The 24,362-nt window shown below is 49.7% G+C and overlaps 1 protein-coding gene across 6 annotated transcripts; it reads right to left on the bottom strand.

The window, feature by feature from the left end:
• Positions 1-2,215: 2,215 nt before the first annotated feature.
• On the bottom strand, positions 2,216-21,716 carry HSPBP1 (HSPA (Hsp70) binding protein 1). Of its 6 annotated transcripts, none has more exons than XM_012775558.3 (8): positions 21,641-21,716; positions 20,728-21,028; positions 16,933-17,137; positions 12,678-12,902; positions 5,958-6,113; positions 5,704-5,800; positions 5,143-5,254; positions 2,216-2,554 (listed from the first exon to the last, which is right to left on the bottom strand). In XM_012775558.3, the coding sequence occupies exons 2-8, from the start codon at positions 20,932-20,934 to the stop codon at positions 2,480-2,482; spliced, it is 1,077 nt and encodes a 358-aa protein (XP_012631012.1). In that variant the 5' UTR covers positions 20,935-21,028; positions 21,641-21,716; the 3' UTR covers positions 2,216-2,479. The 6 variants fall into 6 exon arrangements, with proteins under 6 accessions (XP_012631012.1, XP_012631018.1, XP_012631010.1 ...); XM_012775564.3 differs by lacking the exon at positions 21,641-21,716 and adding an exon at positions 21,540-21,558; XM_012775556.3 differs by lacking the exon at positions 21,641-21,716 and adding an exon at positions 21,362-21,490.
• Between the last annotated feature and the right edge of the window lie 2,646 nt (positions 21,717-24,362).

Genomic DNA, 24,362 nt, shown 5'->3' with positions numbered 1-24,362 from the left:
ACCACAGTCCTCAGTGTGTTTCCTTAGGTTTGCTAGTCGTCTCTTTTCATCTTTGGGATCTTGTTTCAAAGTGGACCCAGCTTCCTATTGTTATACAGTTTGAAGCAACTGAGAGTGTATTAGTCAGGGTTCTCCAGAGAAATAAAATCAATAGGATACATGTAGGTATATAAAAAGAAATGTATTTTGAGGGATTAACTCTTGCAGTAATGGAGGCAGAGAGTGCTACGATCTGCTTTGTGCAAGATGGAGGCTCAGGAAAGCTGGTGGTCTAGGTCCAGTCCAAGCCCAAAGGCCTAAGAACCAGGGGAGCCAACTGGGTGTAAGGCCCAGTGAGTCCAAAGGGCTGAGAATCAGGAGATCTGATGTCTGAGGGCAGAAGATGGATGTCCCAGCTTAAGAAGAGAGAGCAAATTCACCCTTCCTCTGTCTTTTTGTTCTATTCAGGCCCTCCAAGGATTAGATGAAGCCCACCCACATTGGTGAGAGAAGATCTTCTCTTCCCAATCTACTGATTTAAAAGCTGACCTCTTTTCGAAACACCCTCACAGACACACTCTGAAATAACATTTTACCAGTCATCTGGGCATCCCTTAGCCCAGTCAAGTTGACACCCAAAACGAGCCATCACAGTGAGGCATTTTCTTTTCTTCTATAGGGATCTTTTGTCTTTTGCCCAGCATTTGGCTTCCTTGTTTTTTCCTCACAATATGATGGCATAGTTTATTATATGGCCACACTATTTTAACACATAAGCTCAGGAACTGAAGGGTAGGGAGGTGGCCATATTCAAACACCAAATGAAACCTGTAAAGCTGAGGAAACCAGTCTGCAAGAAGCTGGGAAGCTGTGAGGGCCTTAAGGACTGAAGTCTGAGTCTCCACCCTGTTAGAATTCACACACAGTGATGTTGTTTATTAGAACTGAAACTAAGTTAAGTGTATGGTGGGAACATTGATTCCTCATTGTTCACCTTTTCACGTGAAAGAACAACTAGTTAGTATCTCTCTACTGGCCTGCTTTCAGGAGACCAGGAACGATTTACCTGATTGGAAGGGCATTGTAGCTCCATCCTCCAGCTCTCCTTCCCCTTGGAGGCAGGGTGCCCACAGCATGCCTGTGCACTGGCCTGCTCCCTGCCACCTAAGGGAAGACCTATGCTTGCCCAGCTGCCTATGACCAGGAAGTGTCTAATGCTGGGGTAAAGGAACAGCAAGACCAAAACTACCTTCTCTGATGGCTCTAACGGTAATAAAGGTGACTTTTGATCTCCAGTTCTGAGATCCTGCAGCTATCTCTCAATTTATCCTGTATTTTGGAAGAGGGATGAAAAAAGTCAACCCAAATCCCAAATAAATTCCAAAGTCCTGGGTGTATAGGTACAATCTGCACGAGGAATGAGTCTGGCATCAAATGAGACTAGGAAACCAGAACACAAGGAAGAGGAGCACACTTCGGAATTAGCCCAGGTTTGAATCCTGGCTGTATGAACTTAGCCAGGGATTAACCACCCTGGGTACAGCTTTCCCTCTTGAAAAACGGCATCAGGACTCTTGGCTGCAAATGACTCCCTGCAAAAAACTCTCTTTAGCTAAACAGAAAAAAAATTTAAATATTCACAGAGATGAGGCAGACTCCCCCAAATCTTTGAGAAAACTGCTGAGTTGTTTTGGTGCCATGCAGTCAGAATGAAGCCCACACCCAACCACAGGCCTCTGGGACACAGAGAGCCTCCCCGACCAGCACTGGGCTCAGTCACTACTGCCAGAATCTCTGCCTACCCTCTCCAAAAGCCACGTGCATCTGCTTCCACACTGGGCAGAAAGGACCCGTGGGCCAAAGGCTCCTCTATGGCTAGCTCCCACAGCCACCACTGGTGGGTTCTGATTGGTGGAGGACCCGAAGAGGGGGCTCTGATTGGTGGAGCTTAAGTCACGTGACCACTGCAAGGGAAGCTGAGAGAGAAAATGGCTTCTACCTTAGAGAGGCTTAACCCTAAGGGAATTCAGGATGCCAGGTGGCCAAAAAAGACAGCTGCTACCCCATACTTTCTCTCAGGAAAGGCCAGGATAATTAAAGCAGACAACGGCTCTGTGGATGATAAAGACCAACACTTTTTTTATTCCTCTAGTGACTCCCCAAGTCCCTTAAGCTCGTGTCCCTCCTACCCTCCCCCATGCACCCTCCAGAGGAGGGGACAAAGGCGGCAGTGAAGGAGGAGGAAGAGAAACACCTTTATTGGAAGAGTAGTGCGGACATGAGAAGGGATAAGAGTGAGAGAGCAGGGGCTGTGGGGGTCCAAAGAGCTGGTGCCTTTCTCAGCGCCCCCTCCAGGGGGCTGTGCAGATATGAGCTGACACATCCTGGGCCCGGTCACCAACGAAGCTCTGTGATCCCTTGGGAGAGGACCTCCTGGGTGGAGAGGGAGGCAGGAGGCCTGGGGTTCCCACGGAGAGGGGACCCAAGAAGCCACCTGGTTTCATCGATCCATGCTGTCATCCGTTGGGCTGGAGAAACATGTCTGTAGCAGCTTTTCACAGAACTCTAGCTCTTCCTAGATTGGGGGAGGGCAGAGTGGGAGCCCTGAGTGCAGAGGCCAGACCCTACCTCCCAGTACTCTAGACACGCAGAGGTGGCTCCTCTTCCCTCCTGGCTACCCAACCTTCTCCAACCACTGCTCAGATCCATGATTCAGTGTTTCTCTCCTCACTGGCGTCTGAACTACTGAACTAGAACCTGCCCATGTCACCCCATTGTTCTGTCCTCACATTAGCCCCCTTGGGCTATTTTTAACAACTGGATAGAGACCCCTGTCACTTCCTGCTTAAAATCCCTTTCATGGGTACAAACCCTAAAAACCAAGAAAGAAAGCAGGTATTTTTTTTTTTTTTTTTTTTTTTTTGAGACAGAGTCTCACTTTGTTGCCCAGGCTAGAGTGAGTGCCATGGCGTCAGCCTAGCTCACAGCAACCTCAATCTCCTGGGCTCCAGCGATCCTCCTGGCTTAGCCTCCCGAGTAGCTGGGACTACAGGCATGCGCCACCATGCCCGGCTAATTTTTTCTACATATATTAATTGGCCAATTCATTTCTTTCTATTTATAGTAGAGATGGGGTCTCACTGTTGCTCAGGCTGGTTTCGAACTCCTGACCTGGAGCAATCCGCCCAACTTGGCCTCCCAGAGTGCTAGGATTACAAGCATGAGCCACTGCGCCCGGCCAAGAAAGCAGGTATTGACCAATTTAAAAAAGAAATAGCAGAGTGCACAGTGGAAGCGTAAAAAAAGAGGAAGGTAATTTTTAATAAAAGAAAAAGAAAAAAGAAAGAAAAAGAAGAAAGAGGTACTGATAGATTGAAACACATAAATGATAACTCCACAGCAAAAAAAAAAAAAGCAAACAAAAATGAAAGAAAAACAAGTTGAGGGTAAAATATTTGTGATACATATCATAAATGGCTAATGTACTTAACACTAATAGAGCTTTTTAAGGCCAGGCGCAGTGGCTCACGCCTGTAATCCTAGCACTCTGGGAGGCCAAGGCAGGCAGATTGCTCAAGGTCAGGAGTTCGAAACCAGCCTGAGCAAGAGCGAAACCTGTCTCTACTATAAATAGAAAGAAATTAATTGGCCAACTAATATATATAGAAAACATTAGCCCGGCATGGTGGCGCATGCCTGTAGCCCCAGCTGGGAGGCAGGAGGATTGCTAGAGCCCAGGAGTTTGAGGTTGCTGTGAGCTAGGCTGACGCCATGGCACTCACTCTAGCCTGGGCAACAAAGTGAGACTGTGTCTCAAAAAAAATCAATTGCAAAAAAAAAAAAAAATCAATTGCACCCGGTAGATAAATGTACAAAGGATATGAGATAGGCCTCAAGGGTGGGGCACCCCTTCACTTGGCCCAGTGTTGGCGCACCAGAGACTTAAGGGATGGCTGGGGGATGAAGGCAAGACCCACATGCTCCCCACCTGAAACCACAGAATGACCTACACTCTCCCCAGCTGAAACCCCAGGCCAAAATGGTCCCAAGCTATCCCTGACCCACAGCTTACAGACGCTTATCTTCACGGTTCCTGTGATAAAGTCTGGGTGAACAGCTGGGGTTGGATATCTTGCCTCTCCTGGTCACCCCTACATCCAGTGCCCCTCTGTAAACACTTGACAATGTCCACAGAGAAATGGACTCAATAAAATGGACATCCCAGGGTGGTGGGCACATTTGCTGGGCTCAGCTTTGCTGCTGCACCAACATCTGGGCAGTAAGTTCTTCAATGAATGAATCAATTACTTAACAACTGGTTAACTGAACTATTTGAATATTCAATTAGTTATGATTCATCATTTATTTGTTACTTATCTATTTAGTTATCTCATGAGTTATCACTTGTCTCATTTTATCTATTTAATTAAATATCTAATGACTTATTATAGTATCACTTGATATTTATTATCTAATTAATAATTGGTTGTTATTTACCTTTTGTTATCTCTTGTCAATGTAATGAAATATTTAATCATTAAGATATTTGGGCCGGGCGCAGTGGCTCACGCCTGTAATCCTAGCACTCTGGGAGGCCGAGGCGGGTGGATTGCTCAAGGTCAGGAGTTCAAAACTACCCTGAGCAAGAGCGAGACCCCGTCTCTGCTATAAATAGAAACAAATTAATTGGCCAACTAATATATATAGAAAAAATTAGCCGGACATGGTGGCGCATGCCTGTAGTCCCAGCTACTCGGGAGGCTGAGGCAGGAGGATTGCTTGAGCCCAGGAGTTTGAGGTTGCTGTGAGCTAGGCTGACGCCATGGCACTCACTCTAGCCTGGGCAACAAAGCAAGACTCTGTCTCAAAAAAAAAAGATATTTGAGTGATATGATGTAAATAATTATATTAGGTAATCTGGCTAATCATTCAGTGACCCCGTCACTTTGCTATCCCCACCCACCCCACCCCAGCCCCATCACACTGACATAGCACTGGGCAAGCGGGAGGCATGAAATGTTTGCTGAATGGACCATAAGTAAATGCTTAAAGGCCTGAACCAACAGACTCTAGGGCCCCCAGTGGCAAGGACAGGCTGGCTCCTCCCACCTCCCACCACTCCTGGTCCTCCTTGCCCCCCACCTTCTCCCCCAACCACTGCACCTGGTACTCCTCGTGCTGCTGCAGCAGCTGGCAGCGGTGGCGGAGGAGCTCCTCCAGGCCCAGCTCAGGCTCCCGGCACTCACGCACGCCCTGTGGGAAGTCTGTCACCAGGCTGCGGGGAAATCAAAGCAACCCCTTAGAGCGTCCCGCTGTAGGCCTCATAGCCAACGCCCACTGAACACTGCTGCCCCACCTCGGCCCAGGGATGATGAGGAGGGTGCTTATTGGCATGGTGCCTGTCATAGAGTCGACTCTCAGAACCAGCTCGTTCAGTAGTTCCATTCTGTCACTTGTTTAGACAATAATCCACTTGTACTGTGGGGGTTGAGGGGCATGTAAGAAAGACTCCCCCCTCCCCCCAAGCCACTGTGTCAGCCCGCTGCAGGTGAGGAAACTGAGGCTCTGTGATTCCTACTCCTCTCTGGCCCTACATCCTCGTGCCCACAGGGAAGGTCCCAACGCCTGGGTCCAAGGGAGGAGAAGACTGGTAGGCTGATTCCTGAGCCACTCCCACCACGGAGAACCCACCCCAGGCCCCATCCTCTCAGGGCCCTAGCGCACCTGCACAGGGCTCCAAGCACATGCTCGTGGAAAGGGCTGTGTTCTGTCCGCACAAGGGCCACCAGCTGCTGGACCATCCCCATGGAGCACAGGGTCCCTGGGGGAAGGGCTGGGGGGGTCAGAGCAGCAGCCCCACTGGTCTCCTACACCTACACCCTCCCTGGGATGTCTGCTCCCCACCACTTCCCCATGCCTGCACCCTCCCCAGGGCATTTGCTCCCCCCACTCTTGCCCTCCCTTGGTGGCTGCCCCACCTTTGTGTTCAGGGTGGCCCACAAGCAGGTTCTGCAACAGGAATGCCGACTTGACCTTGAGCTTCTGCACCTGCTGCTGCATGGCCCGCATCAACACGGAGAAGCCGTCCAGGCGGAGGAACTGCAGCAGCCCGGCCTCCTGCTCCCGGACAAGGCCTGGGATGGGGCAGGGCCTTGAGCTCACTGTCACCACCATGACCACCACCACCATCATCACTATCACTATTGTTATCACCATCAACATCATCACCATCGCCATCGCCACCATCATCATCGGTTTCCATGGACCTGCACTATACAAGTAGGTCCTCAAACTCCTGGGCTCAAGTAATCCTCCTGCCTCAGTCTCCCAAATAGCTGGGACTACAGGCATGTGCCACGATGCTCTGCTAATTTTTCTATTTTTACTAGAGACAGTGTCTCGCTCTTGCTCAGGCTTGCCTTGAAATCCTGGCCTCAAGCAATCCTCCTGCCTCAGCCTCCCAGAGTGCTAGGATTACAGGTGTGAGTCACCTAGCCCAGCCTACATTATCCTTTTTTTAAGTATGTTTTTGAGATATAATGCACAATCCATACTGTTCACCCTTTTAAGTATACAATTTAGTGACTCACAACATTGTGCAACCATCACCACTAACAACTCCAGAACATTTTCATGACCCCTAAAAGAAACTCCATACCCATTAGCAGTTACTCCAACTTCCACTCCCCCACAACCCCTGCAACCACAGATCTACTTTCTCTCTTTGAACTTGCCATCCTGGACATTTCATATAAACAGATTCACAAATACATGATCTTTTGTGTCTGGCTTGCTTCCCTCGCTTAGCATGTTTTCAATCTCCCATTCACATTGTATATATATTTTTTAATTATTTCTTTTCATTTTTCTTTTTCTGACATAAAAAGCGCTTAGACATTCACATTGTAAATTGTATCGGTACTTCATTCCTTTTCGTGGCTGAATAATATTCCTCATATGGATACATCACATTTTTTTAATCCTCTGTTGATGGGAGCATTATCTCTTTTTAATCCTCACAACTATCCTAGGGTGGGTGTTCTCAGAATCCCATTTTACAGATGAGGAAACTGAGGCCCAGAGAGCCAGGCTACAGAGCATGTGTGACCTTTACCCTGAGGACAATGAAAACTCTGGAAGGCCTCGGAGCTGGCCAAGAGCCAGCAGTGTGAGTGGCACCTACAGCGAGGCACCAGCCCTTGAGTAAGCTCTAGGCCTGTGCTATCCAGGATAGACAGAAACTACTAGGAGCTTGTAGCTTCTAGTACCTTACATATGGCCAGTGTGACTGAAGAACTAAGTTGTTCATTTCATTTAGGTTCAATACATTTAAGCTCAAAGTAGAAAACTGAAGCAGTGTAAAATATTTTCCATTAAACACAATTCTGTTGCCTTGGTACAACTATACTCCATGCCCACCGCTGAAAATTCATCATCTGAATTGAGATGTGCTTTATTTGTAAAATGCACAGTAGGTTTTGAAGACATAGGACAAAAAGGTATAAAGTATGTCATTAATATTCCATACTAATTACATGTTGAAATTATATAATAGTTTGGATATACTGGGTTAAATAAAATCTTATGAAATTTAAAAAAAAAAAGCAGGCCTGTGAAGAGGGGAAGACATGAAGACTCCCCCATGTGCTATCAGCGAGCAGGGCCTGTTGGCTCTATCTTCAAAACATACCAAGAGCGGCCACCCCTCTTTATTCTGGAGGTTCCAACTCCCAGGCATGGCTGACAGGTGGGGCCAGGCCATTCTGTGCTGGGGGCTGTGTGTCTTGTGCACTGCAGGATGTTGAGAAGCATCCCTGGCCTCTACCTACTAGATGCCAATAGCCCCTCCCTCCCAGTTGTGACAACCAAAAATGTCTCTAAACGTTGATCAACTGTCCCCTGGAAGACACAATTGCCCACCTTTGGGAACCACTGCTTTACTTCTCACCTCAACCTGTATCTTTTGCCTAGGTTATTACCGTAACCTCTCAACGCACCTCCCACCACCCGTGCACCCTGCTCTGCTCTCCCCCTTCTCTGTGCAGGAGTCACAGCATGGCCCCCGTTGCTTTCAGAGTGAAAACCAAAGTCATCATGGTGGCGGCCCACACATCTCCCTTAAAAAAAGTTATGCTTATGCAGCGCTAAAAAGAAATGAGCTATCAAGCCAAAAAGAGACATGGAGAAAGCTTAAATGCATATTACAAAGTCAAAGAAGCCAATCTAAAAAGGCTACATTCTACGTGGTTCCAACCACGTGACATTCTGGAAAAGGCACAACTATGGAGACAATAAAAAGATCAGGCAGGGATGAACAGGTGCAGCACAGAAGATCTGCAGGGCAGTGAAACTCTGCCTGGTACTGCAGTGGTGGACAGATGCCATCACACATTTGTCCAAACCCACAGGACGTACACCACCAAGAGAGAAGTAAACTACGGACTGCGAGTGATAAAGATGTGTCCACGTAGGTTCAACTATTGTAACAGATGTGCCACTCTGGTGGGAACGGTGACTATGGGGGAGGCTGTGCATGTGGGGGAGGAGGAATATGGGAACTTCCCGTACCTTCCACTCAATTCTGCTGTGAACCTAAAACTGCTTTGAAAAACAAGGTCTTGATTCCCCGTCTGGCCCTCTCCCGGACCCACCACTCTCACACACACAGCCATCGGACCCCTCGCTATCTATCTTTGTGAAAGCCTTTCCCTGGGCAAACAAAGAGCCACCTCTAAGTGGCCTCCAAGGATGGACAGGGAGCACAGTGACATCACCGCCTCAGGCAGCAGGAGGGGATGGGATGTGCCCTGCAAAGGTTCCTAACACAGAACTTACTAAATGGTAGCTGGACAGTCACATGATGGCACTGAATGGTACACTTTAAAATGGTTGTATGCATTTTACCTCCAAAATAAGAAGGCACTGAAGCTCCCATAGCTCTTGCCTTGCATCTTGGACAGATTTCTGTGGGGAAGCCAGCCTCCATGCTGTAAGGACACTCAAGCAGCCAGCAAAAACTTGCTAGCCACAGGAGGTGCCACCTTGGAAGCACCCCTGCCCCAGAGGGGGTTTGTGAGGGTCAAATGAGGTGCTACCTGCACAGGCTTAGTGAGGTCAAACCTCAGAGACTGGAGCCCCTGCTGACAGCTGACCAACCTCATAAAAGACACAAAGCCAAAAATGTTCAGGTGGGCTACTCCCGCATTCCCGACCCACACAGGACAGAGACAGGTGAAGGCACAGAACAGTCAGGATGGTCTGCTACCGGTTATGTACAAAGGTACAAAGGAAAAAGGGGAAGGTACACACCACACACATGCACAACCATGCATCTCACATACATACATCACACACACACACCCTCACCCCACACACCCCCACACACAACCCCCCTATACACATACACCACACACGCCCCCTCACCCCACATATATGTATACACACCCCACATCCCACATGTACATACCATGCACCTTACATACACACACAAACCACACCCCATACCCACCACTCACTCCACACACACACCTACAACTCACATACACAAACACACGCACACACCATACACACACACCCCACATGCACACAATTGTGCTTATAGATTTATTAAAATCTCTGCAAGTAGAAACTGGTGTGAGAGTGGTTTTTTTCTGGGAAGTGGATCGAGTAGGTTGGGGACAGGGGCTTTCACTGTGTACTCTTTACACCTGTTGAATTGTCAGTGATGTGACTATCCACAGATTTTTAAAAAATATTTACCGACTTTTTAAATATGAGTTATTATAAGAAACCATGAGGGTGGGCACGGTGGCTCACACCTGTTAATCCTAGCACTCTAGGAGGCTGAGGCAGGCAGATTGTTTGAGGTCAGGAGTTCGAAACCAGCCTGAGCAAGAGTGAGACCCCGTCTCTATTATAAATGGAAAGAAATTAATTGGCCAACTAATATACATAGAAAAAATTAGTCGGGCATGGTGGCGCATGCCTGTAGTCCCAGCTACTTGGGAGGCTGAGGCAGTAGGATCGCTTGAGCCCAAGAGTTTGAGGTTGCTGTGAGCTAGGCTGACTCCATGGCACTCACTCTAGCCTGGCAACAAAGCGAGACTTTGTCTCAAAAACATAAATAAATAAAATAAAAAATAAATTAAAAAAATAAAAGAAACCATGAGGCCAGGCGTGGTGGCTCATGCCTGTAATCCTAGCACTCTGGGAGGCTGAGGTGGGAAAATTGTTTGAGCTCAGGAGTTGGAGACCAGCCTGATCAAGAGCAATATCCCGTCTCTACTAAAAAAGAAATGCAAAGAAATTAGCTGGACAACTAAAAATATAGAGAGAAAAAATTAGCCAAGCATAGCGGCACATGCCTGTAGTCCCAGCTACTTGGGAGGCTAAGGCAGGAGGATCACTAGAGCCCAGGAGTTTGAGGTTGCTGTGAGCTAGGCTGATGCCACAGCACTCCAGCCTGGGCTACAGAGCAAGACTCTGTCTCCAAAAAAAAAAAAAGAAAGAAAGAAACTGTGTCCCTAACTCCCTTGCTGTGGCTCTTGGGCCCTCAGACACCAAGTCCTCCTCTCTGTCCTTTGTGGCTGAGCCACCCTTTGTCTGTCTGTCCATCTGTTTCTCCCTAGTTTGGGCCATAGCTTTGCAAATGCTGCCTCCTCCAAGAGTCCTTCCCTCACCAGAAAGCTTCCTCCTTCCAGGATGTGTGCCTAGCCAAACCTTCCCTGTTCTCCCAGCCTCTGTGTCCTGGGGGCCGCCATCTGCCTCTCTGATGGGGAAAGGATACTGAGAGACCAGGGCCCAGGATGCACAGGAGCAAGGGAGAGAAAGGGGGTGTTGGGACCCCTTTCCCCCCCACTCCGATGCCCACATAGGCTGCTGCAGGTAAGAAACAGCCGACCTCAAACAGATCAGCACAGCATTGCCATGTGGCCCAGCAACTCCATTCCTAGGTACGGACCCAAGAGAAACGGAAACAATGTGCACACGAAGACCTGGGCACTCTCATGCTCACAGCAGCACAGGAGCCCAGAGACAGAAGCAACCCAGACATACAACACCAGACGGCCGGATGAACCCGGTGTAGCACATCCATACGGTAAGACGTTACTCAGACATGAAAAGGAACGAAGCACCAACACAGGCTGCAACACGGATAAACCTTATGCCAGGTAAAAGCCAGACACAAAAGGCCACACAGCATATGATTCCATTTGCATGAAACGTCCAGGACAGGTGAATCCTTCCAGACAATGGATGCAAGCTTGCAAGGGCTGGGGGGAGAGCGGCGCGGCTCCTGATGGGTGTGCGGTTTCTGTTTTTGGGGAGGATGAAAATGTTCTGAAATTAGATAGTAGTGATGGCTGCACAACCTTGTGAGTGTACAAGAAGTACTAAATTTACACTTTAAAAAGATGAATTAGGACTGGGTGCGGTAGCTCACGCCTGTAATCCTAGCACTCTGGGAGGCCCAGGCGGGCGGATTGCTCAAGGTCAGGAGTTCGAAACCAGCCTGAGCAAGAGCGAACCCCTGTCTCTACTATAAATAAAAAGAAATTAATTGGCCAACTAATATATATAGAAAAAATTAGCCGGGCATGGTGGCGCATGCCTGTAGTCCCAGCTACTTTGGGAGGCTGAGGCAGCAGAATCGCTTGAGCCCAGGAGTTTGAAGTTGCTGTGAGCTAGGCTGACTCCACGGTACTCACTCTAGCCAGGGCAACAAAGCGAGACTCTGTCTCAAAAAAAAAAAAAGATGAATTGTATGACCTGTGAATTACACCTCCATAAAACTGTTTTAAAAAAACACACACACACAGTTAAATGGGGGTCCTAGCATGGCACAGGCACAGACCAGCATCTGTGCTGGTCTGGTCTTCTCTTCCAAACACACAGGAAGAAACCGTCCAGCTGTGTGTCCTCGCTGGGCCTCTCCAGCCTGGCCCCTCCTCTGTGTGGAGGGACTCGGTCGTCACTCCCTCAGAAGCATGTGGAGGACACAGCAAGTTAACACCCATCACAGAGCACGTGCCCCACAGACTGGCCCCTGACCTGGCACCTATCTCCCAGGGGGCAGCGTGGTGGAAGCACAGGCCCACTCTGCCCCGAGGAGCTGCACAAGCCTGGCCAAGTCCCTCTGTCCATGCTTCAGTTTCCTCCTCTGTCAAGTGAGGACGAGAAGGGTCCCTAGTTCACAGGGCTGTGGGGATACAAAGAATTCATGTACAGCAGTGGATCTCAAGTGAGGGGCTGGCTCTCTGCGATGCCTAGAGGCATGTTTGGCTGTCATAGCTGGGGGTGCTAGTGTGTATCTCTAGCCGGTAAAGACAACGTCCTACAGGACAAATCCCAAGACACAGAATGAACTGGCCCCAAATGCCAACAGTGCCGGGCTGCAAACCTGTGCTGCGTGCAAAGTGGTGACGCTGGGCCAGGGTGATGTCACCTACCCAAGCTCCTGTGTTGGTCCGTGTGCTCTCCAGCTAGCAGGGGTTTTGGGTGAGCTCACCACTCCATTCCCAGCACCCAGCACAAAGTCACACAAGTACAGGAATAAATGAATAAAGGAAGTGCCTTTCCCTCCACCCCCAGGAGATCCCTGCAGGACCCACCTCCGTAGGTGGCTCTGGCTGGCACCTCTCCCAAGAGCCCAGCCCCACCCACCCACCACTGCCACCCCTCACCCCCTCAACACTCACAGGAGATAGCGAAGAGGGCCTTGACGCGCACCGTGTCGCAGGCATCGCGGTCGAGCAGCCGCAGCAGCTTCCGCAGGGCGCCGAGGCCTAGCACCTGCTCCTGGATGGCCGCCACGTTCTGACTGCACGTGCCAATGAGCTGCGCCGCCCGCCACCTCAGCCCCGCAGCCCCTGCCTCCAGGTATCGGCCCACCAGCAGGTGCATGCCAGACAGCTGGCAGAAGTCTGTGGGGCAGAGAGGGGAGGAGAGAGAGGCTGGGACTGAATGTGTCTCCCCTCCAAAAAATTTCACAGGGTGATATCCTAAGCCCCAGTACCTCAGGATGTGACTGTACTTAGAGAAGTGGTATTTATTCATTCATTCATTCATTCATTCATTCATTCATTCATTCATGTATTTGAAACAGGGTCTCACTCTGATGGGGTACGTATGTACGTATGTGTATTTATTTATTTATTTGAGACAGGGTCTCGCTCTGTTGCCCACGCTAGAGTGCAGTAGCATCATATAGCTCACTACAACCTCAAACTGCTGGGCTCAAGGGATCCTCCTGCCTCAGCCTCCAGAACAGCTGGGGCTACAGGCATGCGCCACCACACACAGCTAATTTTTTTCTGTTTTTTATAGAGATGGAGGTCTCACTACATTGCCCAGGCTGATCTTGAACTCCTGGCCTCAAGCAATCCTCCCACTTCAGCCTCTAAAGTCTGGAGATGGAGTCTTTAGAGAGGTGACTAAGTTAAAATGAGGTTGCTAGGGTGGGCTCTATTCCAGTCTGACTGGTGTCCTCATAAGAAGAGGAGATTAAGACCCAGAAACAGGCCGGGCGTGGTGGCTCACACCTGTAATCCTAGCACTCTGGGAGGCTGAGGCGGGCGGATTGCTCGAGGTCAGGAGTTCGAAACCAGCCTGAGCAAGAGCGAGACCCCGTCTCTACTATAAATAGAAAGAAATTAATTGGCCAACTAATATATATAGAAAGAAAAATTAGCCGGGTATGGTGGCACATGCCTGTAGTCCCAGCTACTCGGGAGGCTGAGGCAGCAGGATTGCTTGAGTCCAGGAGTTTGAGGTTGCTGTGAGCTAGGCTGACACCACGGCACTCACTCTAGCCTGGGCAACAATGTGAGACTCTGTCTCAAAAAAAAAAAAAAGGCCGGGCGCTGTGGCTCACGCCTGTAATCCTAGCTCTTGGGAGGCCGAGGCGGGCGGATTGCTCAAGGTCAGGAGTTCAAAACCAGCTTGAGCAAGAGCGAGACCCCGTCTCTACTATAAATAGAAAGAAATTAATTGGCCAACTGATATATATATAAAAAATTAGCCGGGCATGGTGGCTCATGCCTGTAGTCCCAGCTACTCGGGAGGCTGAGGCAGAAGGATCGCTCGAGCCCAGGAGTTTGAGGTTGCTGTGAGCTAGGTTGACGCCACGGCACTCACTCTAGCCTGGACAACAAAGCGAGACTCTGTCTCAAAAAAAAAAAAAAAAAAAAAAAAAAAAGACCCAGAAACACAGAAGAACCACTGTGTGAGGACACAGGGAGAAGGCGGCCATCTGCAGGCCAAGGAGAGAGGGCTCAGAAGAACCAGCTCTGCCAACACCTGTTCCTAGACTTCTAGCCTCCAGATCTGGGAGGAAATAAATTTGCTGTTTAAGCCAGAAAGCCTGTGGTACTCGGTTATGGCAGCCCTAGCAAACTAATACACCAGGTAGGCCAGCAGGGGCAATCCACTTCCCACAGGGACCTGCCTCCAAGAGCTGGCCGTCTCCAAGCATCCAGTCGGGGGTCCTCCAAGGCTAGCGCAACTCAACTCCATCAGTATTTGGAGCATTAGGGTCCCAGGCTCCAGACCACTCAATGCCAGCACTGACCCCCCGCATCTTTGTGACAATCAGAACGCCCTGAAGGAGAACCACACACTAGACCAGGGGTCAGCAAGCCTGTCAGCACCACCTGTCTTTGCAAATAAAGTGGTACTGGAGAGTGTGGTGGTTCCTCTAAAAGCGAAACACAAGAGTTCCGGTGATCCAGTAATTCCTCTCCTAGGCATAGACCCAAAGGAACCGAGAGGAGGACTTGGATACTTGCACAGCATGTGCTCAGCAGCATCATTCACAAATGACCCAACGTCCATCAGCGGATGAAGGAAGAAATAAAACCTAGTCTATACATACAACAGCCATAGACCAAATGAAGCTGACACATGCTGCAACATGAATGAACCATGGAGACATGAAGCTCAGTGAATGAAGCCAGACACAAAAGGCCACATTACAGGATTCCACTGACATGAAATGTCCAGAACAGGCACATCCATACAAACAGAAAGCTGATCCCAGTGGTTGTCAGCCTGGGGGGAGGGGAGACTGGACAGTGACTGCTTTATGGGTATAGAGGTCTCCTTTGGGGGTGATGGAAAAGTTCTGGAAATAGAGGTAGTGTTCTACAACATTGTGAATATACTAAATACCATAGAAGTGTAGTACACTTTAAAATGGTTAATTTTATGTTATGTGAATTTTACCTCAATAAATAATAATAATAGCTGAGTGAGGTGACTCATACCTACAATCCCAGCACTTCAAGAAGCCAAGGCAGGAGGATCACTGAGGCCAGGAGTTCAAGACCAGCCTGAGCAATGTCTTGAGACCCCGTCTCTACAAAATATAAAAAATTAGCCAGGTGTCGTGGTGGACACCTGTAGTCCCAGCTACTCAGGAGGCTGAGGCAGGACAATTACTCGCTTGAGCCCTGAAGTTTGAGGTTGCATTGAGCTTTGACAATGCCACTGCACTAGCCAGGGTGACAAAATGAGACCCTGTCTCAAAAAATCATCACAATAATAATAAATGGGATAAATGGTCATGGGGGAGAATGTTCCCCTCAGCTCATCTTCATCACCATTGCACATCTTTATTAAGAAAACACACACACACACACACACACACACACACGGGGGAGGGAGGAAGAAGAGAGAGACAGAGAAAGAGACATCAGGGAGGAAATGGTGTCTTTGGCTTTAATTCTCATTTGGTTACTAATAAGGTGTAAAAATCGCTGCTGCTGGGATTGGAGACTCAGCAGAGTGCTTAGCACACAGCAGCTGCTCAATAGATATTTCCTGAACAAGCAAAAACTGAATGAAAGAGCAAAATCGTTATAAGCCGTCGTGTGGATTGGAGGGGAAGTTCCCTGCCCGGGTAAGTCTGGGAAACACTGGGTACAAGCAAGCTGGAGGGGGCTTTGCTGCAGGTCTTCTCAGAGCATCGAATGAGCTTGCATACATCAGGGGTCTCCTGGAATACAGGAGAGCGTCCCGAACTCTCACCAGCCCCCACCCAAAATGAGAACACCCGACTCCTATGCACTACACGTTACGGTTACTCTGTGCGTGGTGTGCAGTGCCAGGTGGTTCTCTCATCCCAGCCTCATCAGCCTGTGGACAGAGGAGGTAACCAGGGGTTCAAAGAGCTTCAGGGACATGTGCAAACTCACACTGCTGCAGCACAACCCAAACTATGTACCAAGGAAGTGATGCCCCAAATCCACATCCTTAACGACCACAGCATTCCACCCCACCAAATGCAAGTGGGGTCTCACTCGGCACCCGCCTACTCAAACCTTCTGTTGGCTCTGCTGCATTTGGAATAAACCCACAGCATCTCCCTCAGTCTGCAAGGCCCTGCACGTCCCAGTGTTGTTACCTACCCCTGGCTTCTCACGTACTCTGCTCTGCCTCCAGGGACTTGCAGCCACCCCTAAACACACCAGGCACATTTCCACCTGGGGCCTTTACAGTGGCCCTGCCTGGAATGCCTTTCCCAGAGATCACCCCACAACTCACAGCCTCACTTCGGGTCCCTGACCAAATGTGACCCTTCAGGGTGGCCTTCCCTACCCACCCTGCCTCAAAAATCACCTTTTCTCTCATACTCTATGGAGTGGCAACAGACACTGAGAGGGTCTGGCAACCCCTGGCAACAGACACTGAGAGTGGCAACAGACACTGAGAGGGTAAGACCATTTGTCTAGGAGAGAAATGGCCAGTCTCAGAGTGTACCCAGGAAGTGGTGGACTAAACCTGCCCCTGGGCTGGCTGCGTGGGGTGAAGAAGGGCATCCTTGAGAAATGGAGGGGGAGAGGCTGGGAGGCCAGGAAGGAGGCTGGTGGTGTGGTCCTCTAGAGAAGGGACAGGGCTGAGGTGCAGGGAGATGTGGGGGCAGAGTTGGGAGGACATCCGGTGTGGCTGGGGTACCTGCAGCATTGTCCATGTTCTCACACAGGTCGGCCAGTAGCTCCAGGGCCCCCTCTCGCTCCTGCTGGTCAGCGGCCAGCTCGGCCTCACCGGTAGCAGGGGGCATGGGCTGGGACAGCACTCGGAGGCAGCTCTTCATCTGTTCCACCTCCTCCCGCTGGCCCCGGAAGGCAGCCGACATGGCCTCCTGCAGCCATTGACGCCTCTGGGGCACAAGGGTGGGGAAAAGAAGCAGACATCTATCAGTAATTGATTAGGGAGCAAAGGCCATTAATAATGACAGCTCACATCTGAAAGCTGACTGTTCCTTTAATCAACAAATATCTATTGAGCATCTTTTATTTTATAAAGACCAAGGGTCTTGCTCTGTCATTCAGGCTAGAGCCCAGCCACCCAATCGTAGCTCACTGCAGCCTGGGTTCAAGTGATCTTTTCGCCTCAGCCTCCCTAGCAGCTGGGACTATAGGCATGCGCCACCAAGCCCAGTTAACTGGTTTCTTTTTTGTAGATACAGGGTCTCGCTATGTTGCCTAGGCTGGTCTTGAACTCCTGGCCTCAAGTGATCCTCCTGCCTCAGCCTCTCAAAGGGGTCACAGGCATGAGCCACTGTGCCCAGCCTGAGTATCTTTTTACTCAGACTCTTTCTAAATACTAGAGACACAGCCCTAAGCCAAGACAGGCAAAAGCCCCTACGATGGGCTCCCCATTCTGGTGGGGAGCAGATAAAGAAAATAAGCAAAACATGTAGCACATGATACAGTGATATGACAACTGCCACAGGTTCAAGCAGGCGGTAGGGTGGGGATGGGGAGTCCCAAGGTGGGGCTGCAGAATTAAATGGAGCGGTCAGCAAGGGTCGCAGGGAGGTGATGTGTGAGAGTAAAGCAGTAGGTAAGGAAGCAGGCCAGGCAGATACCTGGGATAGAACATTCCAGGCAAAGGAAACAGCCAAGAGGCCAACTTGGCAAAAGCAGAGTGAACGAGGGGGAAGGGACAGGCAAAGGGATATCACTGGGGCCTTGTGGACTATTGTAATGACCTGGGAGGCCCCTCCGAATGAGGGGGGGGAGCTCCCAGAGGCTCCCAGCAGAGGATTGGTGATACTTCTGTTACCGTTGAGAACAGACTAAGGGGAAGCAAGGGCCAATGCAGGGCGACTCTCGAGAGTCTAGGTCTTGTTGAGCAGGCAGGAGAGAGGGAGTAGGGAGGAATGGTCAGGTCCTGGACTTAGCAGGAAAGAGCCAATACATGTTCTGAGATAACAAGGTTATCTCAAGATAACAAGGTTCTGAGATAACAAGGCAGGGAGGAGTCAAGGATGACTCCAAGGCTTTTGTCCTGAGCAACCAGGAGGAGATGGGGAAGATGGTAGGAAAAACAAGCTTAAAATAGGAGGGGTAGAGATTAGAGATCATTCCTGAACATGTCAAATTTGAGGGATCTATTACAGGTTCAAGGTAAATAATAAATAGCAGCCTAAAGTTCAGGGCAGAGGTCTCACCTGGACCAGGATTTCTCAACCTTAGCACTACTGACACTTTGAGCTGGAAGTTCTTTGTTGTCGGGGCATGCTGTGCACTCTAGGATGTGGAGCAGCATCCCTGGCCTTCACCCACTGGATGCCAATATCACCCTTCCCTCTAGTTGTGACAACCAAGGATGTCTCCACACATTGCCAATTGTCCCCAGGGAAATAAAATTATTCCCATGGAGAACCACTGGCCTAGAGATATATATCTGAGACTTGTCAGGGTAAAGCCCCGACACATGAGATCACAAAGGAAGTGAGTGAAAGTAGATAAGAGGCCAGGTTCTGTAATCCTTGCACTTTGAGAGGCCGAGGTAGAAGGATGGCTTGAGGCAAGAAGTTTGAGACCAGCCTGAGCAAGAGCAAGATCCCATCTCTACAAAAAAACATAAAAATTAGCCAGCAGAGGTAGTGCGTGCCTTAGCTAGTATCTTAGCTACTCAGGAGGCTGAGACAGAAGGATTGCTTGAGCACTGGAGCTTGAGGTTGCAGTGAGCTATGATGATGCCACTGCACTCTAGGCTGGGTGACAGAGAGAAACTCTGCCTCAAAAAAGAAAAAAAAGAAAGTAGATAAAAAAAGAGGCCCGGTCGGGCACAGTGGCTCACGCCTGTAATCCTAGATCTCTGGGAGGCTGCGGCGGGCGGATCCTTTGAGCTCAGGAGTTCAAAACCAACCTGAGCAAGAGCGAGACCCCATCTCTACTATAAATAGAAAGAAATTAATTGGCCAACTAATATATATATAGAAAAAATTAGCCAGGGATGGTGGTGCATGTCTGTAGTCCCAGCTACTTGGGAGGCTGAGGCAGGAGGATTGCTTGAGCCCAGGAGTTTGAGGTTGCTGTGAGACAGGCTGACGCCATGTAACTCTAGCCCGGGCAACAGAGTGAGACTCTGTCTCAAAAAAAAAGAAAAAGAAAAAGAAAAGAGGCCCAAGGACTGAGTCCTGGTGTACTCCATTATTAAGAGGCTGGAGAATGAGGAAGAACAAACAGAAGACAGAGGAGGACAAGAGAGTAAGGATGAAAACAGGAGACTATGTCATCCCAGAAGCCAAATGAAGAGATTCAAGGAGAAGGGAGTAATCAAATGCTGTTATTAGATCAAATGAGAGGAGAACTGAGAACTGACCACTGGAATTTGGTTTTTTTCCCGGCCTGGCCAAGTTAAGTACTCATACGAGGGCTTCTTAGTTATAGACTAAAGGTCAGATCTCAAAAGTGTCTGAGGGAGACCGAGGCAGGCGGATTGCTTGAGGTCAGGAGTTCGAGACCAGCCTGAGCAAGAGCGAGACCCCGTCTCTACTAAAAAAATAGAAAGAAATTAATTGGCCAACTAAAAATATATAGAAAAAATTAGCCAGGCATGGTGGTGCATGCCTATAGTCCCAGCTACTTGGGAGGCTAAGGCAGAAGGATTGCTTGAGCCCAGGAGTTTGAGGTTGCTATAAGCTAGGCTGATGCCACGGCACTCTAGCCAGGGCAACAGAGTGAGACTCTGTCTAAGAAAAAAAGAATGTCTGAGAGGACAGCCCTAAATAAATTTGGACAAGCTGTTTAATGTTTCTGTGCCTATTTCCTGTTATGAAGGTTCAATGACATCATGTATGTAAATGGATTAGCACAATGTTTTGTATACAGTAATTGCCAAATTAACCAATATAAATATTGCTATTCATCTTCAAAAAAACTCTGTAAGGTAAGTATCATTATCCCCACTTTACAGATGAGAAAATTGAGGTACAGAAAGGTGGTGACTTGCCCAAGCTCACACAGCAATCGGCAAAGCCTGAAGTCAAACTTAAGCAGTCTGTCCACAGTCTGTGCTTCTTTAGAAGAACAAGCTGCTGCCTTCCCAAGCAGCTTGGGAAGGCCTGGCCTGAATGCCAGCCAGGCACCCTGTGCAGCCATACTAAAACTGGAACCTCAGAACTACCCTGTGAAGTACTGTTATAATTATTATCATCATCAATTTGCAAATTAAGAACTGCAGGCTCGAAAATATTAAGTAATACACCCAAGGTCACACAGGTGGAGGATGCTGAATCCAGGTCTGTGGCTCTGGAGATCTGTCCCCTCAGACACTCTTGAGATCTGACCTTCAGTCTATAATGACCCCATCTAGCACACACATAGCCTATTATGTCTCCACGCCTGGACTACTGCCTCCCACCCAAGATGACCTCAGCTCATAGCTCCCCAAGCCACATTTCCCAAGACACTTCTGTCCCCAGGCCCCTCATCTTCCTGGGTCCCCATCATTTACCTCCTCGCTCATGGGTTCTGGAGGGGGTTCTGGCTCCTCAGAGCCCGCCGTGATGGCCATCTGCAGCAGGCCTTGGAGGTTACGTGGGGGCCGGGGATTGCCCGAGCCCCCCGCTGAGGAGCCTCCGCCACCCCCCGACGAGCAACCCTGGGAGGCCGGGGGCAGCGCCAGCGGGAGGCGGCTGCCCCTGGAGCCTTCGTCCGCCATAGGCCGTTTGTGAAGAAGGGAAGAATGTGTTAGAGGGAGAAGGTGGTCACCGCTGAGGCAGCTCTGACGTCCTGACTGGTCAACTCCTGAAGGTCTGCTGAGAAGGTGGCGTTTTAGGGGAGCTCGGCGCCCCCCCATGGCCCCAAACCACTCTGCCCGCACACCCCTTAACCACAGCCCCTTTCCTTCCTTCATACCAACAGGACCCTTCCCCAAAGGCATAAGACCCTCCTTCCTCCCTAGCAACAGGCCCCACCCACACTCCCTGGCAACAAACCCCCCTCCTCCATCTCCACTGCGTTTCCATCTCTTGGCAACCACTCCGCCCCGCCTCTACAGCAACTAGCCCTCCTTTTGGTCTCCTTAGCAACAAGGCTTCTCCTTCCTCTCAGACGACGGACGCCGGAGCGGGGCGGATCTCACCTACCCGGGTCCTCCAGCCTCCGCCGCTCCTAAAGACAAAGTCGCCCGCACCTGACTCTACTGGGCGCCGCCATCTTGACCGGAAATACGCAGGTCTTACGCGGAAGTTCCCGGCACACCCACCCAACTTCGGGTTGTGGAAATGGCTAAGGAGGCTTGCCAGGCTCTTATGTCCTTCTCACCTGGCTGGATACTGCACTCGGTCCCGCCCGTCCCAGTCAGGCCCCGCCCCTCAGGCGCAGGCTACGGGTCTAAGCCCCGCCCCCCGGCCCTGTTCTCGTACCTTAGAGTCTTCGCCTCCTCAGGCTTTTTGCAAGTTCCATCCCTGTCCTGACGTAGGCCCCGCCCCCAGGCCTGGCTCCACCTCTAACTCCGCCCACACTCATGTTTCCCGCCCATGTTCTAGGCCTTTCACCCTCTCCCAAGTAAGCCCCGCCTCTTCATAAGCCCCGCCCCAAATCCCGTCAGGACCCCGCCCACCCCGTTGCCAGTGGTTCCTAACTCTTAGGCAGGTTTGAGCCTTGCCTCCCAACTGTGATTTTCCTCTTCACCAGGGCCACCACCCCCATCTTCTACTGGAGCCCTGATGTCTCCCCTCTGCTCGCTGACTTATGCGGCCTTAGGTCCATAACCACTCTAGCCTCGGTTTCCCCATTTGTCAAATGGGGCTGCTGTGTGGACCGTTCTTACCACCCAGCCTCTCCCTCCTGGGCTCTTCCCTGTGTCCTGCTAGGTGGAGAGGAGGGAATTCTCCAGGCCTGGAGCCAGGAAGCAAAATGCCCCAGAGCTAGTGTCGAGATTCAGAGCGCCAAAGGAGCGAGGTTGTTGGGGAGGCCTCGATGCACAGATGCACCAGACTTGGGACTTAGGTCTGGGAATGTCCTGGGGCAGGCCTGAGCTGTGGAGGTGTATGCCTTGAGCTGGCCTTAAAGAAACCTTTGTCTTGGTCCTGATTAGAAGGCTTTTTCCCTCCCAGGAAAGGTTAGGCTCAACTTCAGGTGGGCCTACAGTCACAACTGTATTGAGCACCTGCTGGGCCTTGATTGTGCCAGGGCATGTTTTGGGCAGAGATGAGAAGACCAAACAGATAAGTTGTGAGTGTGAATGCAAGTGGGTGCACACGCACGTGCGTGTGTGTTTGTGTGGTGTTTGTAGAACTGTCATATCAGGTGGTTCTGTGTATGTGGATGCCCTATTATATTAGTTTTCTGTTGCTGCTGTTAGCAAATTACCAAATACTTGGTGGCTTAAAACAGCACACATTTACTATCTTACAGTTCTGGAGGGAGAAGTACAAAGTGAGTTTTACTGGGCTAAAGTCAAACCGTCAGCAAGACTATGTTCCTTCTGGAGGCTCTAGGGGAGAAATGTTTTCTTGCTTTTTCCAGCTACTAGAGGCCACACTCATTCCTTGGCTTGCGGTTGCATCACTCTGACTTCTGCTTTCATCATCTTATCTCCTTCTCTGAGTATGCCCCTTCTGTGTCCTTTTTACAAGGACCCTTGTGATTACACTGAGCTCATCCAAATAACCAGGGTTATCTCCCCATCTCAAGATCCTTAACTCAATCATATATGCAAAATCCCTTTGGCCATGTAAGGTAACATATTCACAAGTTCTGAGAATGGAGAAATGGACATCTCTGTACAAGTCTATCTATAATGCATATACACACATATATTATTATATATAATGCCATATATGTAACATAGATGTACATGTAACATGTAAATTGTCTATAATATGTTATCTATGTGAATATATGAATAATATGCTAGCAGCCTAGATGAAAGCTCTCACATATTCATAAAAGGGTTTACAACGACCTACAGGGAGGATGATCATATATTGTCATTTTTCATCTATAGCAAGACACTGAGAGCAAAAAAGGGGCCCATTAATAGTTACAGAATACCAGGAATAACCCACGACATATGATTACACTGCTTCTAAGGCCTTATATGACCTACTTCCTCACCTCATTCCCTCCTGCACTCCTTGCTCACTCTCCAGCCACATTGGCCCCTGCAATGTTCCTACAACACACCAGACACGCTGCTGCCACAGGACCTTTGCTCTTATTGTTTCCTCTACCTGGAATGCTCCTTGCCCTTTATTCTCATAGCTCAAACCCTCTGTTTTGTTTTGTTTTTTCTTTTTTTTTTGAGACAGAGTCTCACTTTGTTGCCCAGGCTAGAGTGAGTGCCTAGCTCACAGCAACCTCAAACTCCTGGGCTCAAGCGATCCTCCTGCCTCAGCCTCCGGAGTAGCTGGGACTACAGGCAAGCGCCACCATGCCCGGCTAATTTTTTCTATATATATTAGTTGGCCAATTAGTTTCTTTCTATTTATAGTAGAGATGGGGTCTCGCTCTTGCTCAGGCTGGTTTTGAACTCCTGACCTTGAGCAATCTGCCCGCCTGGGCCTCCCAGAGTGCTAGGATTACAGGCGTGAGCCACCGCGCCCGGCCTCAAACCCTCATTTTACTTCCTGGCCACCTTATCTAAAATTACACCCCCCTTAACAAACACTTCCTAACCCCCTTTACTGCTTCAGTCACCTCCTTAGCTGGGACCATAACTATATAACATATCGTATATTTTGCTTGTTGGTTTTGTTATCATCTGCCTCCTCCACTGGCATGGAAGCCCCACAGGGCAGGGATTTTTGCTGATTTACTTCACTACCTTATCTTACCAACTGGAACAATGCCTGGCTCAGATTTGGCACTCAGTAAAGACTTGTGGACTGAAGGGTGTTGAACAGGGGACTTGGGAATCTCACAGGAGCCAAAAGGCTCCTAGATACACTTTATAGGGGACTTCGGAGTTAAGTGGGTGCCTAACACCTTCAGGTACCTGCCATAGAAGAGTCTATGGATTACGTGGAAAGCTAATGGGGGCTTGTGGCTTACACAGGGGCTGAGCACAGATCTGCGGGTGTGCTACAATGGGGAGGTATGGATTACACTGGGGCCCATGTGAAGATCTAGGCGACCCTCTGG

Source organism: Microcebus murinus, chromosome 32 (genome assembly GCF_040939455.1).
Source record: "Microcebus murinus isolate Inina chromosome 32, M.murinus_Inina_mat1.0, whole genome shotgun sequence".
Lineage (NCBI taxonomy): Eukaryota > Metazoa > Chordata > Mammalia > Primates > Cheirogaleidae > Microcebus > Microcebus murinus.
Note: the sequence above shows the minus strand (reverse complement) of the source record. Positions and strands in the feature narration are given on the sequence as shown.